This window comes from Balaenoptera acutorostrata, chromosome 19, assembly GCF_949987535.1.
Source record: "Balaenoptera acutorostrata chromosome 19, mBalAcu1.1, whole genome shotgun sequence".
Taxonomy (NCBI): domain Eukaryota; kingdom Metazoa; phylum Chordata; class Mammalia; order Artiodactyla; family Balaenopteridae; genus Balaenoptera; species Balaenoptera acutorostrata.
The window spans coordinates 49,644,975-49,658,059 of record NC_080082.1 but is presented as its reverse complement, the minus strand read 5'-3'; the positions used below and the strand labels follow the sequence as shown (position 1 = coordinate 49,658,059).

The following is a 13,085-nucleotide window of genomic DNA, read 5'->3' as shown; positions in this document are numbered from 1 at the left end:
ACTCACAGCCCACTAAACTGATTTTGTAACCCCGGGAACAGGCTATGACCTGAAGTTTGTGAAACATTGTTATGCAACCGCCTTGAACAGGACCTTGTCTCTTGGCTTTGGCATGATGACCCTTGACCCTGAGCAGAGGTCCCCACCCCAGGCCCTGCACTTCAGAGGGCCTGCTCCCACCTCATCTGGTTGAGTCCCTCCCCACGGGCTGCAGAACCTAAGGGCTTTCAGGAAGTGCCCACAGGAGCCTGTGCCCCTTCTCAACCATGCTCTGGGCCCCCAGGACCCTGGAATTCCCCACCCAAACTACTCTGAGCCCACTCCAGGGCCTGCGTGGCTTTCTTTGTGGGCACAGCCCTAAGACCAAGAGGCGACCAGGGGTGTGGATGGACCTTGGATGTGCAGAGTGGGGTGTCCACACTCACGTGCTGAAGGGACCCAGAGTGGGAAAAAAGCGGGTCACCGTGGGCCTGGGCCCTCCATTTGTGTTTGCCCATTTACCAGCGCTGCCTCTCAATGTCAGGGGTGAGCTGGCCCTGGACACCAGGCTCTGCACAAGGACCAGGCCAGGGGTCTCAATCTGCCATGGGTGGAATCCAACACTGACCCTCTCATTGGCCAGGTCCCCCTGTGGCCCGCCCCTGCCCCCATCCTTCCCACCTCACCCAGGCTGGCTTCGTTCACTGTGGCCCCCAGCTTGGCTTTGGAGTCTGTGACTCCCTCACTTTACTCCTGGGGGCCCTGCCCCAGCCCCTGCTGCTTTCTTCCACTCCCCGGTCAGGAATGATCAGAGACCATGGGGCAAAGACCACAGTGCTTTACTTCTTGTCGGAACAGAATGGATAAATGGGGAGCCAGTCAGCCTTCAGGGAGGGCAGGGCTGGGAGAGTAGGGGGCTCAGGCCACCAGTCCCGGCTCTGGCTCCATCCACGTCCTACCTCTCAGGCTGGGCTTTGCTGACTAGTCTGTAGGTCCTTCGAGGGGAGGGAGGAGGCCAGGCACGGTGAGCCAGCGGGGGGTCAGTCTCGGGGTGCCCATCGGGTCATCAGCCCCCACTTCCGACAGACTCATCTGTCATGACTCCGGCATAACCGGGGCAACTGCCTACACTTGCCACCTGTAGGTGAAGGAAATGGTTCAGTCACGAGTTGGAACAATATTGATTATTGTGATCTGGGTGCTGGAGGACAAGCCTCCCCTTGGGAGGCTCCAAGGCAACTCTGAGCAAGTGACAAGAAACTGACGGGGGAAGAGCTGGTGCAAGGGTCCGCAGGGGGGACCTCCCCCCACCCCTACACAGAGGAGCCCTAGCTTGTGTGTCATTCGTGTGTTCAGCAAACATTTATTGTGCACCTACTCTGTGCCAGGCAGTGATCTAGGCACTGGGCACACAGTTGGGAGCAAGAATGGATAAAATCCCTGGCCTAGTAGAGCTTTCTAGTGGGGGAGACTGACAATGGGAAAAAGAACTAAGTCAAGTGCACATACAATGATGTATCAGACAGTGATGCATGCTATGAAGAAAAATAAAACAAGGAAGGATGCAGGGAGACCCAGGAGCTGAGGGCATCCTCATGGCAGTGACTGGAGGGGCCTCAATGAGGAGGTGAGGGGGGAGCCACATGGACATCTGGAGGAAGGGTGTTCCAGGCATAAGGAACAGTCAGTGCAAAGGCCCTGAGGCAGAAGTAGACAGGTGGGATTAAGGGAGAGCAGGAAGACCAGGGGGCTGGGCCAAAGCAAATGAGGGGGATCTTAGAAAACAAAGAGGACTTCAGAAAACAGCCCTCTCCCATCTCCTGGCTGCCACCCTTGCCTACACCTCCTTGTCCCTCTGGACTCACCTCCTACCCTTCTCCCACTCACACTGCCCCAGCCACCCTGGCCTCTTCCCGTGGTTATTGCAACACGCTAAGCTCATTCCTGCGTCTGGGGCTTTGCACTTGTTGCTCCCTCTACCTGTTTTTTAAAATCATCTTTCTTATCAGAATCCATTCTGATTTTACCTCTTTAGAGGGAGTGCCTCTCCCCATCCTTCTCAATCCATCTTTATTTTCCTCCTGGTAATTCTCTTTTTTCTGTATCTCTGCTCCACTCTGCTCATTAATGTGTTGAGCTGTTTATTGTCATCCCCCCACCAGCTGTGAGTTCTCCCCGAGGGTGGGGACCAGGGCCCCCAGCATCACAGCACAGGCTGGGCACAGAGTAGGTGCTCACAAACGTCACTGGAAGAGTTTATGGCCCCAGAGCTGACATTTAGGCTCTGCCCTCACACAGACCTGGGCCCAGTCACTCCCTGATGCTTATGTGCTGTGTGACGTTGGACAAACTTCCCTCACACAGACCTGGGCCCAGTCACTCCCTGATGCTTATGTGCCGTGTGACCTTGGACAGACTTCTCAGCTCTCTGAGCCTCACTTTTCCCGCAGGGGAGAGAACAGGGTCTGGCACTGAAGTCAGGATCTATAAGCACAAGTTGAACAACTGAGGCAACAGTGCTTGACTCCCTGATGCAACAGGATCAGACACGCATCAGCGATCTCTTTTTAATTCTATCAGTGTTCCGTCTCCCACCTTAAGGCAAAAAGCTGAGGCTGTGCCCATTTTCCTGATGAGGAAGTTGGACAAGAGAGGTCACTCATAAAACTTGGCGTGGGTTGTACAGCTTAACTGAGAGCTTGCAAACCAGTTGCCCGCGTGTTTTACTTAATCTGTAACATTTTTTAAACTTTTTAAAAAATTAGTTTCTCCACTTGTTAATCTCCCTTTGCCCCCCTTCCCGGCTCAACACTGGGCCCTGGGAGGCTGACTTGAGAGGCCGCAGCCCCCAGGCCCTGGAGGGAGAGAGGAGGGCAGGAGGAGAGAGAGGCTGAGGTATCCGATCCCCTTGACCCCTGCCCTGCTCCCTCCCGGTGGGCTTACCAGGAGGCATGGCTGGAAACCTCTCTCTGAAGCCACAGTTCCTGCCTGGGGCCCCCTCCTCCACTTCCATCTCCCATCAGGCCCTGGCGCAGCCATTACCTCTGCCCACTCATGCAGCCCGGGGCCATCAAAGCTTCCCGCTATTGCTAATCCTGGGGAGCTGCACCATCGCATTGCCCTGCCACCGCCATGTGAACAAGCGCAGGCTAGCCTGCTGGAGGAGAAGACCACCAGGTGAAGAACTGAGGTGCCCATAGAAGCAGAGCTCCCTGCTGACCCGCGGCTGACCTCAGACGCACGAATAAATCCAGCTGCAACCAGAAGAACCGTCCAGCTGAGCCCAGCCTAAGTTTCCAAATTGCAGAATTGAGAACTCAGTAAATGGTTATCATCTTAAGCCACTGAACTCTGGGGAGGCTTATATGGATATGCCTCCTTTAAAACAACCTTGCTCAGGGGCCTTTAAGAACCTACCCTCCGTCAGAGTCCAAGCCAAGGCCTCCTCCCTCCCAGTCCTGATGCCCCTCCCACCCAAGCCCCCTTCTCACTGGTGAGGATGACGATGCCGGTGATGAACAGCACGGCTGCCACCAACAGCCCCCGTTTCCGGAGGGTGTCCTCGTCTGCAGAGAGAGAAATGGAGGCGTGTGGCGAGAGGGGCCTGCACCCTCCTCTCCCCACAGCCTCCCATGGGTAACTTACCATAGGAGAAGGGGTCGTCCTCGCTTGAACCTGGAGGGGACAGAAGGGAGCAAAGGTTTGTGGAGTGAATCGGTGAGTGAGAGTCAGAGTCAGAGAGGAGACACCTGGGTCTCAGCCTTGGTGCACTTAGAGCAAAACTGAAGTCCTTACTCAGCACACAGTCTGGTTCCCATCACCTCTAACCTTTTCTCCTCACTTGCCCCCCTCACTCACTGTGCTCCACCCCCTCCCCCCCCCCCCCCCCCCGTTGGTGACCATGCAGACCCTTTCTCACCCCAGGGCCTTTGCACGGGCTGCTCCTGCTGCCTGAAGCTCCCTTCCCCAGATGTCCACATGGCTCCCCCTCAGCTCCTTCTCAGTGAGGTCTCCCTGGCCCTTTACAGAAAATACTCTCCAGTCATTCTCTCACCCTAACCCTGCTTCGTTTTTCTTTTGTTTCCTTTTTTTCTTCGTTTTTCTTGATAGCAGCTTAAAACCACCTGATATATAGCTATTATGATTCTTATTTATTGTCTCTCTCTCCCCGTGAAAACGTTTCCTTCATTAGGGAAGAGATTTTCGTCTGTCTCATTCACTGCTGTAACCCTGGCACCTAGAGCAGTGCCCAGCACACAGTAAATGCTCAATGAATATTGCTTGAATGAATGAATGAACTCTATATGACCCGTAGGTGTATCATTTCCATCTGTTCATTGGGGTTGGCTGGACAGGAAGTGGAAGATAAGACCGGGAGGGGAAGAATCAAGGTGCCCCTACAAACCGAGCTCCCTGCTGACCCCAACCTGATCTCCAATACACAAGTAAGTCCAGCTGAGACCAGAGAAGCACCCAGCCACGCCCAGACTAAACTTCTAAACTGCAGACTTGAGAGCTACATAAATGGTTGTCATTTTTTTTTTTTTTTTGGTTGCGTTGGGTCTTAGTTGCGGCACACGGGATCTTCACTGTGGCATGCAGGCTCTTTTAGTTGCGACACGTGGGCTCTTTTAGTTGTGGCATGTGGGAACTAGTTCCCTGACCAGGGATTGAACCGGGCCCCCTGCGCTGGGAGCGCGAAGTCTTAACCCCTGGCCCACCAGGCAAGTCCCTACATGATTGTCATTATAAGCCATTGGGTTTTTGGGTCGTCGGCATGCGGCACTCACTTACGCATTCATTCATCTATTCAGACATTTATTGTGTGCCTACCCTGTGCCCACCCACAAGAACACCAGCCCTGAAGTCAGGTATTCGCCCGACACCTGTTTACTGAGCACTATTCCGGGCTGGGCAGTACTGAGGCGCTAGAAACACACGGTGAGTGGGAAATAGCCTGTGTCCAGTCTGGGAAGGGAGTTACTGACCAGTCTGCTTGAGGGCGGGGTCCGTCCTGACGTTTTTACGTGGGAGTCGGGTCTTGGGGGGCGTGGGGCCTTGAGTGGGATCAGCAGAGAGAGCGGCCAGAAGATGGTGGAGGGCAGGAGCGAGCCGTGGAGGGAAACAAGAGACAACTGAACGTCTGCGTCCGGGAGAAGCCCCTCTGCCACGCCTACCTTCAGGGCGCAGGCCGGGTATCCCCGCCTCCCACCCACACAGGCAGCCAGGAGTGGCAGGTATGGAAATACTGCGATAAGCCTGCACCCCCTGATTAGCACCAACGGCTCCAACTCCCGAGGAACCCCTGGCTCCTCTCCTAGGACCTCCCGGACCACCCCGTGATCATAAATAAAGGGTCACATCTGTCAGAGCCACACAGGGGCCTCCAGAACCCTGACCCAGTTACAGAGCCTGGAGATACTTGTTAGAAAACATGTTGAATTCCGCCTCTCCTCCCAGACCAAAAACCCCAGAGGGTTCCTCTCTTTAAAAAAAAAAAAAATCAATACCCAAGGAAAGACCTGCCCCTCTGGCACTGAGAAATGTCCTCAGTCATCCCTGACTGATGCCCCAGTGTGAAGCCAGCAAGCAGAGAAGCTGCCTCATGAACTGGCTCCCCAGGCCAGCCTCAGCGCCTCGCTTCCTAAATACGAACCGACAGCCAAGGACTACGAGATGTTCAGGAAACCTTTTTCCAAGAAAAGGGATAAGCCAGATCAAGGGTAAAGATGGAGGGACCACAGGAAATGTAATAAAAGGACAGCCTCAGTGGATGGAGGGACCACAGGAAATGTAATAAAAGGACAGCCTCAGTGGTACGTGGTGCTCATGCCCCCCCACCCCGCCCTCACCCCGGCCACCCCGGTGTGAGGGAACCTGGGCTCAAATTCTGGTTCTGCCACTTTGCACTCTGTGGCCTAGGGCCAGCCAAGTAACCTCTCTGGGCCTCAGTTCCCTTCCCTGTAAAATGGGGTACCGACAGCTCCTACCACATAGGGTAATTGTCAGCAGTGAATGAGTGACCACGTGAAAGCTTAGCACAGTGTCCCGCATGGAGCAAACCCTCAGCACGTTGTTGCTATTGTCTACTTGGCTCTCACTCCTCCCTTCTTCTGGCAACAGTCCCCTTTCTTTGGGGGAAATGTTCCTGCTTCCCCAGACCGTCTGGGTCTCCTATTGTAACCCAGCCACAAAGGGGAGCATGTGACCCAGTCTCACCTTTCCCTACCTTTCAAATTCCAAGTAGGGCTTTTGAGTGGACGCTAGGTGACGGAAGTTCTGAGCTGGCCATTTCCTTGCCAGGTGGAAAACAAGCTCCAGTGCAAGAGAGACAAAGATAAAGAAGGGACAGAGGCTCTGGGGGCGCTGGGCTCAGCAGTGCCTTTTACCACTTGGCTCCTTGGCCCCCCTCGGCCCAGCTGAATTTCCATCACACATAACCAGGAACGTGGAATACCACATAGGGTAACCCAGGTCAGCAAGGACTCAGAGTGAGTGAACCCGGAGATGTGAAGATGTTTTCTCATTTGGAAAATGTGGAAACTGCTGCTACACCCCCAAACCCCACTGTTGTACAAAATAAAAAAAGCTCCCTTCCCCAAGACACCGTATTTCCATCTGTTGTAAAATTGTTTTAGTAGACAGATTCTTTCAGAATGAGATGCTTTACTGCCATCACTGGGAGGTTGTAACAATGATAAAAAATCTACAAGGAGAATGGTGTGACCTTCTAGGTAGTGCTCTTGTGCAGTGCCCAGTCTGAGCAACCGTGCATGCAACTCAGCCTGGGAGTGGCCTAATCTATAGTACTTTCCAGTGGGGGCTGCCTCTCACATATGGATCATCACACAGGCATTAGAGACGCCCTGCTACCTTTATTTCCGCTCATCCCCCTTTCCCACGCCTCTGGTAACATTAACTCACTTGTCCTGAGGGGAGCCGCCTCTCCCCTGACTCTTGGTCTATGCAGATCAGACATGGGACACAGACTCAGGCCTGACCAGTCAGAGCTGTTCGTTTCCCAGGCTCCCATTGGTCAGACATGGGCACATAACCCCAGCTGGGCCAATGAGAGTCAACTCTAGGCCTTTCAGCTAGAGACGCACTCTAGCTGCTGAGTTTGTAGCCTAAACTTAGAGCTACGGGACCACCTTTGTCACTAAGAGGGGAAAAGCCGCTTGAGAATGAAGACGACAGAGCTGAGAGAGGAAGCAAGTCAGTCGTGATGACAGAGCTTGAGCTCTTTGACCCAGCTGTGCCTGAAATTGGTGCCTCTGTACTTTACAGAGAGTATATCGCTAATATATCTTTTTTCTTTTTTTTTCCAGTTGGGTTTTCTGAGTTTTGCAACTGAACAGCTCCTCCTCTAACATTAAGAAGATCTACACCAAGGAAACACCTACAGGTACATTTCCCGCACCAGCCCTTCGAAGGGATCTGAATAAAGAGGGTTCCTGAGTCTACCAAGTTTGGAAAACGCTGCAAACTAGATGCTCCCTCTTGGGATGCCTGCTACAAACAAGCTTTATTACGACTCCGAGAAGTCCCGCCAGAGAGAAACGTGCTTAACTTTAACTCAGAGCTTCCCAAATACCTTTGACCGCAAACCGAGAAAAATTTTTTGAAAAATGTATTAATTCCCCAAACGGGTGCTCTGAGAAACGTACTCAGGGAAATGCCGACCTAGATGGAGAATTAAACACAACTCATACGTTGCTGTTCTTGTCCCAGGCTCTACCTTGCGTCCAGCTCTTGTCTGTCCCCGGACCTGTTGTTAGAAGCACATCCATTTCCGTCGGTTTCTGGGTGTGGATCTCCATCTGGTTCGGGGTTGCTTCTACTCAGGTCGGAAGAGAAAGGAGGGGCGGGTGAGAAAGAAGCGAATCAGGGACCTGCAGAAAACAGCAAGGGGCCCTCTCCCCTCCTCAAGTTGGCAAAAATCAAAGACATCCATGTACAAGCGCTGCTGTGGGCGTGAGACAGGGGGACTCTCTCACACGCCGCTGGTGGCAGGGCAAACCATGTCGTGGGTAAACTTTAGAGCCAGGTTCCTGGACCCTCATCCTAGCCGTGTCACTGGCTTTCGGTGACACCTTGGGTGAGTTACTCTGAGCCTCCTGTAAAGTGAAGATAGTGCTCATTTCTACCTCAGAGGGTTTGTGTGAGGATTGAATGAGTGAATGCAGGTGAAATATTTAGAACCATGACCGGCACTTAATTTCTGCCATAAGTGCTCAAGGAGGAGGGGACAGGCTTGCTCATTGTGGCACTGCGAGCAATGGGAAGAACTGGAAGCAACCAAGATGCTCATCAAGATGGGCATGGCTTCATCAGCTGTGCACCGGCACCCTGCAGAATGCCACGCAGTGAAAAAGACCAACACGGATGCTTCTATAGGACTGTGGGAAGAGCTTCCAAACACATTATTGCATGGGGGAAAAAAGCAAGTTGCTGAATAACAGTCATACAATATCCTTAAGCTCCCACAACGACACCTCCCAATTAGTATATTTTCCCCAGGTAATACACATGTGATACAGTATCACTGGGGAACTACTCCCAATATAACACTAACGGTGGGGACCTCTCAGAGAGGGAGGAGAGAATGAGAATGGGGAGTGGATGAAGGGATTTCATCTTGCCTGCAATATTCTTTTTATTTCCAAGGAGAACGTGTCTACGTACCACTAAACATTAATGGACAAAATTGGTGAACCCTTTTTGAATGATGTTATACTCCAAGAAAGAGTTAAGAAATGATTTGAAAATTCAAAAAAGGAAAAAGATAAAGAGATAAAAGGAAGAAAATGAAGGAGTTGGCATACAGGGAGTTTCTGGGGTGTCTAACAAAGCTCTATTCCTTGACCTGCGTGATGGTTACATGGGTTCAACTTAGAGTCATTTAAGTTGTACACTTACGGTTTTTATATTTTTCTATAGGCATGTTATTTTTCATGATTTCAAACAATTTTTACAAGAAGTGAATGGAGTTAGCTGGCTGCCCCACGACAAAGTAAACCAGGGGATTCAGCACTGGGGGACTGAAATAAATGGGTAATCAAGGACCCAGAGTGTCAGAGAAAGAGGGGCAACAATGTCTGTCCCAGGCCCACCTCCCCACCCTCTGCCCCTGCCCAACTCATTACCAGCCTGCAGGGTTGAAGTCTGAGGAGTGGGCTGGAGTTCTGGGTGGGCGGTGTCTGGAGTCCAGAAACAGGAAGAGAAAAGAGAGAAGATGCAGAGAAGGTGCATGGATGGAGGTACAGGGGGATTTCCATAGCAACTCAAATTTGATGTCATGGAAACGAATTAATGCAGCCATTTGCTAACTGCCCAAATGGGATGCCAGTATCTCCCTGGCCTCAGGCCCTCCCCTCCCACAGATGCCTTTTCCCGTACTCAGCACCCACCCGCCTCTGGTAAGAGCCCCCGGAACTTCCTTTGGGGAAACATCCTTCCCTGACTCTCAGTCCACTTGGTTCAATGGGCCTGGCACCAGCCCCGCTGGAAGTTAAACATGAGACCCGGGTCTGGCCAATCAGTTTTCTATGCCTGTGGCCACAATGATCAGCTCACAGGTGGGGGGTGTGACCTGAGCCTGGTCAATGACACTCAGTTCTGGGACATTTGCTGGATTGGGGAAGGGGAAATTCTCTTTCCTCTGGATTCTTAGCAGGTAGGATAGAAGCTCCAGGTCTCTATGGGCCATCTTGGCTCCATAAAAGGAGAATCTGCCTGAAAATGAAGCCATCACAGAGAAAACAGAACGAGGAAATGGAGACAGGTTCCTCATAGCACAATTTGAGCCTAGATGGAGCCATGCCTGAAGATCTATTCCTGGACTTTTCAGTTACACAAATCCAAAAAAATCCCGTTTGGTCCAAGTTTGAGATTTTTGTTGCCATTGTTATTTGCAATGACAGGATCTTGACAGACCTGTCCCTCTTTCCTCACCTGGGGCTGGAGTCAGGGCATGAACGTTCTCAGTGACTGGGTCTGCTAGAGTAATGGATGTGGCCTCCTCCAATGTCTGTCCTGGGAAATCAAGGATGAGAAGTCAGGGAGGAGCCTCTGGTCCCCCTTCTCTCACCGATACCCCCACCCTGCCCTCCCTCCCGAAACCTTGAGGGACAACCAGGAAGTCCTGTCTGCTGGTGGAGCAGCAGACAGACGTGTGATTGATCAGCTTTGGTGGAAGTGTTTTCAGAAATGCTAATGCCCCAGCACCCTACCTGCAGCTGCCCCTCCCTGCCCATCCTTGTGGGATGAGAGAGGCAGTTTAGCCTAGGAGCCCAGGTGCTAGACTCAGCCAGGGCCCTGATCTCAAAATCTCTTCCCAATAACTTCCTTGCTGTGTGTACTGGAGCAAGTGAAACCCCTCTCTGAGTCTCGGGCTGCCTCATCTGCAAAGTGGGGATAAAACTTGAATCTACTTCTCAGGACTGTAGAGAGAGTGAAATGAGATGGAGGTGGGAGTGGTCTCCCCCACTGCTCAACATGCAGTCAGTGCTGGATAGAGCCGCTGCCCCCCACCCTGGCCCAGCCTCCATCCTCTCCTTCCTGGACCATCACACAGCCTCCTCCCTGGTCTCCCTGCTCCCATCCCGCCCCCTACAGTCTGCTCCCCACACACAGCCAGAGGGAGCCTGTGAACCCCTGAGTCAGATCAGGGCCCTCCTGGCTCAGAGCCCTCCTCTGGCTGCGTCTCACTCCTAGTAAGAGCCAAAGTCCTCACCTGGCCCATAAGTCCCCCCTCCACCCGGTCCCCTGTCACCTCCCTGACCTCTCCTCTTACCACCCTGCGCCTTCCCACCCTAACCCGAACCCGAACCCTAACCCGAACCCTGGCCTGCCTGCTGTCACTCACACTCTCCAGACAGCGCTCGTTCCTTGCATACCTACTTGGCTTGTCCCCTCCTCTCCTTCAAGTGTCTGCCCAAATGTCACCTTCTGGTGAGGTCTTACCTGATCACCCTATTTAAACAATCCTCATTTCTCTCCTCTGTTTTTCTCTATAGCACTTTTCACCTTCTAGCATACTATATAATTTACTGATGTGTCAGTTACTGTGTGTCTTTCCAACTAGAATGTGAGTTCCTGTTTTATGCAATTGCTGTTTCCCCAGTGCCTAGAATAGGATCTGCTCAGTGAACACTTGTTGAATGACTGAATGAACACAGGAAAACCATTTTATCAAAGAGAAATGGGGCAGCTTCAGTGCAGAGTTTGCTCTGGGTTCCAGGGTTGTAGCCCAGCCCCTCCACTCACTAGCCTCTCTTTAGGGCACTTTCCTTCACTGAGCCTCAGTTTCCTCATCTGTAAAATGGTCACGACAACAGCATCATAGAGTAGAGCTGAGGCTGAAACAAGCACCTGTCATGTAGAAAGCACCTGCAAAGGCCCACCACAGGTACTGCCTTCAGAAAACACTTCTCAGGCAAGGGTGAGACATCTCCAACTCCTGGACTGGCCCCAGCTCACCCTTTTCCCTAATCATATATCACCCGGGGATCCAAGGGAGCTGCTCTGCTGTGAGTCCAGTGTTCCTGGCTGCCAAGTAGGAAACTGACACCCATCTCCCTGCCAAATCAAACTCCGAGAGTCCTTCTTGGAGGTGAAACAGAGGATGCCCAGCAGGACAGGCCCTGGCCAGACGCGTTGGAAGCAGCCACCCAGGTCTGAGGTATCTAAACAGGGTGTAACCTTGGCCCCCTTATTGGGGCCCCCACTTCCTGGTGCCAGCTCAAGAGGGGACTGAGGACACAGGACAGAGCATCCAAATTCACCAGCCGCCCACCCAGCAACGCATGCACTCGAAGCGGGGCTGGGGGCTCTGCAGCAGGGTGGAGTCAAGGGCTGGGCCTTACCTCTGATGGGGAGAATCAGGCCAACGAAGACCAGGAGACACAGGCGACCACAGGGCGACATCTATAGAGCAAGCCAGAGCTGGGGTCAGCCATGATGTCAGTGAGGCAGGCCCAGGGCAACCCCTGGGGACCCTGCAGCCCCCTTCCTTACCCTGAGCAGGTACCTCTGGCTTCAAAGACCCCTGCCAGGGTCTTTGGCTGCGGGAAGGAGGGCCAGGGGGAGGGTCTCAGAAGTGGGGATCGCCAGCAGTCACTCCCTCTTTCCCGCTGCAGGTCCCCAAAGAAAACAAGAAGCATCAGACTAAACCAGGCTTCAAGCAGCAGCCTCTGCACGGGGCTGAGGCAGAGGAGCACTCAAGGGCTAGCCAGGACTGACCCTGCAGGGCAAGGGGAGGGATCTGGGGCGCCGGAGTAGATCTGAGGACCTCGGTCCCTCCCTCTGGGGCAGTCCTCAGAGCAGAGGAGTCAGCTAGGAGGGGGAAAGAGGAAGAGTGAGTAATGCGCTCCTGATCTCAGAGGAAAAAGTGAGCTGGTGTTAGGGGCCTCCCTGCAGGGACAATAGAGCAGGATGCTGGGCAGATCTGGGAGGGTGAGAGGGATGGAGGCGAGCTGGGGAGACTGAGGCAGGAGGAGAGAAGCAGTGCCGAACCCGGTGGTACAGGAGAGCAGGAGGGACGGTGAGCATGAATGGGGGGGGGGGGGGCGGAGAGGCGCCCAGAAGATCGGTCTCTACCCACCTGAGCCCGGCCCCTGGGCAGAGGGGAGCGGATGGAGGAGGATGGAGGAGAGACTCACGTCAGAGCTGGGGGTCCCGAGCCGGCAGCCTCGTGCGGAGAGGGCAGCTGCAGTGGCTGAGCCCGGGCGGAGGGTGTGGCCAGGGGAGCGCTGGCGGGCGGGGACCGAGACGGGCTCAGTCATTTCCTCTTGGGTTTCCTGGCTTCAGAGCCCGGGGTGGGAGCAGGAGGGGGAGACGTTGAGGGCTATGGGGGGGCTGGGGTGAGAGGCTGGGCGGAGGCCTCCACCCACCCGGCCTAGGAGAGGGTGGGGGTGGGGAACAGCAGGGCGGGCAGGTCTGGGCGGGGTGGGGCTCCTGTGGGGAGGGAGGGAGAGCGGGGGAGGGGTCTACTCTGGGGTCTCGGGGATGAGAAGGGAAGGGGCAGCTGGGGGCGGTGGCGCTGAGGGAGGGAAGGGAAGCTTGAGGGGCTCTGAGAGAGAAGGCGGCCACTGGGGCACTGGGGG

At 53.9% G+C, this 13,085-nt stretch overlaps 1 protein-coding gene across 9 annotated transcripts; it reads right to left on the bottom strand.

Moving 5' to 3' along the window:
• Window positions 1-802: 802 nt before the first annotated feature.
• Window positions 803-12,835, bottom strand: FXYD5 (FXYD domain containing ion transport regulator 5). Of its 9 annotated transcripts, none has more exons than XM_057533417.1 (10): window positions 12,642-12,766; window positions 11,998-12,113; window positions 11,847-11,907; window positions 9,934-10,014; window positions 9,126-9,179; window positions 7,718-7,816; window positions 4,968-5,036; window positions 3,625-3,654; window positions 3,471-3,545; window positions 803-1,117 (listed from the first exon to the last, which is right to left on the bottom strand). In XM_057533417.1, the coding sequence occupies exons 3-10, from the start codon at window positions 11,905-11,907 to the stop codon at window positions 1,068-1,070; spliced, it is 519 nt and encodes a 172-aa protein (XP_057389400.1). In that variant the 5' UTR covers window positions 11,998-12,113; window positions 12,642-12,766; the 3' UTR covers window positions 803-1,067. The 9 variants fall into 9 exon arrangements, with proteins under 9 accessions (XP_057389400.1, XP_057389403.1, XP_057389401.1 ...); XM_057533420.1 differs by having other exon boundaries at window positions 12,011-12,113; XM_057533418.1 differs by having other exon boundaries at window positions 12,584-12,721.
• Window positions 12,836-13,085: the final 250 nt, after the last annotated feature.

Bases quoted from the DNA above. Each gene is read 5' to 3' on its own strand.
- FXYD5 (XM_057533414.1), bottom strand. From the start codon at position 12,764: ATGACTGAGCCCGTCTCGGTCCCCGCCCGCCAGCGCTCCCCTGGCCAC. The intron at 10,015-11,846 runs GTAAGGCCCAGC...TTGATTTCCCAG, and splicing joins CCTGATTCTCCCCATCAGAG to GACAGACATTGGAGGAGGCC. The intron at 3,655-4,967 runs GTCAGTAACTCC...TGTCCCCTCCAG, and splicing joins CCCCGCCCTCAAGCAGACTG to GTTCAAGCGAGGACGACCCC.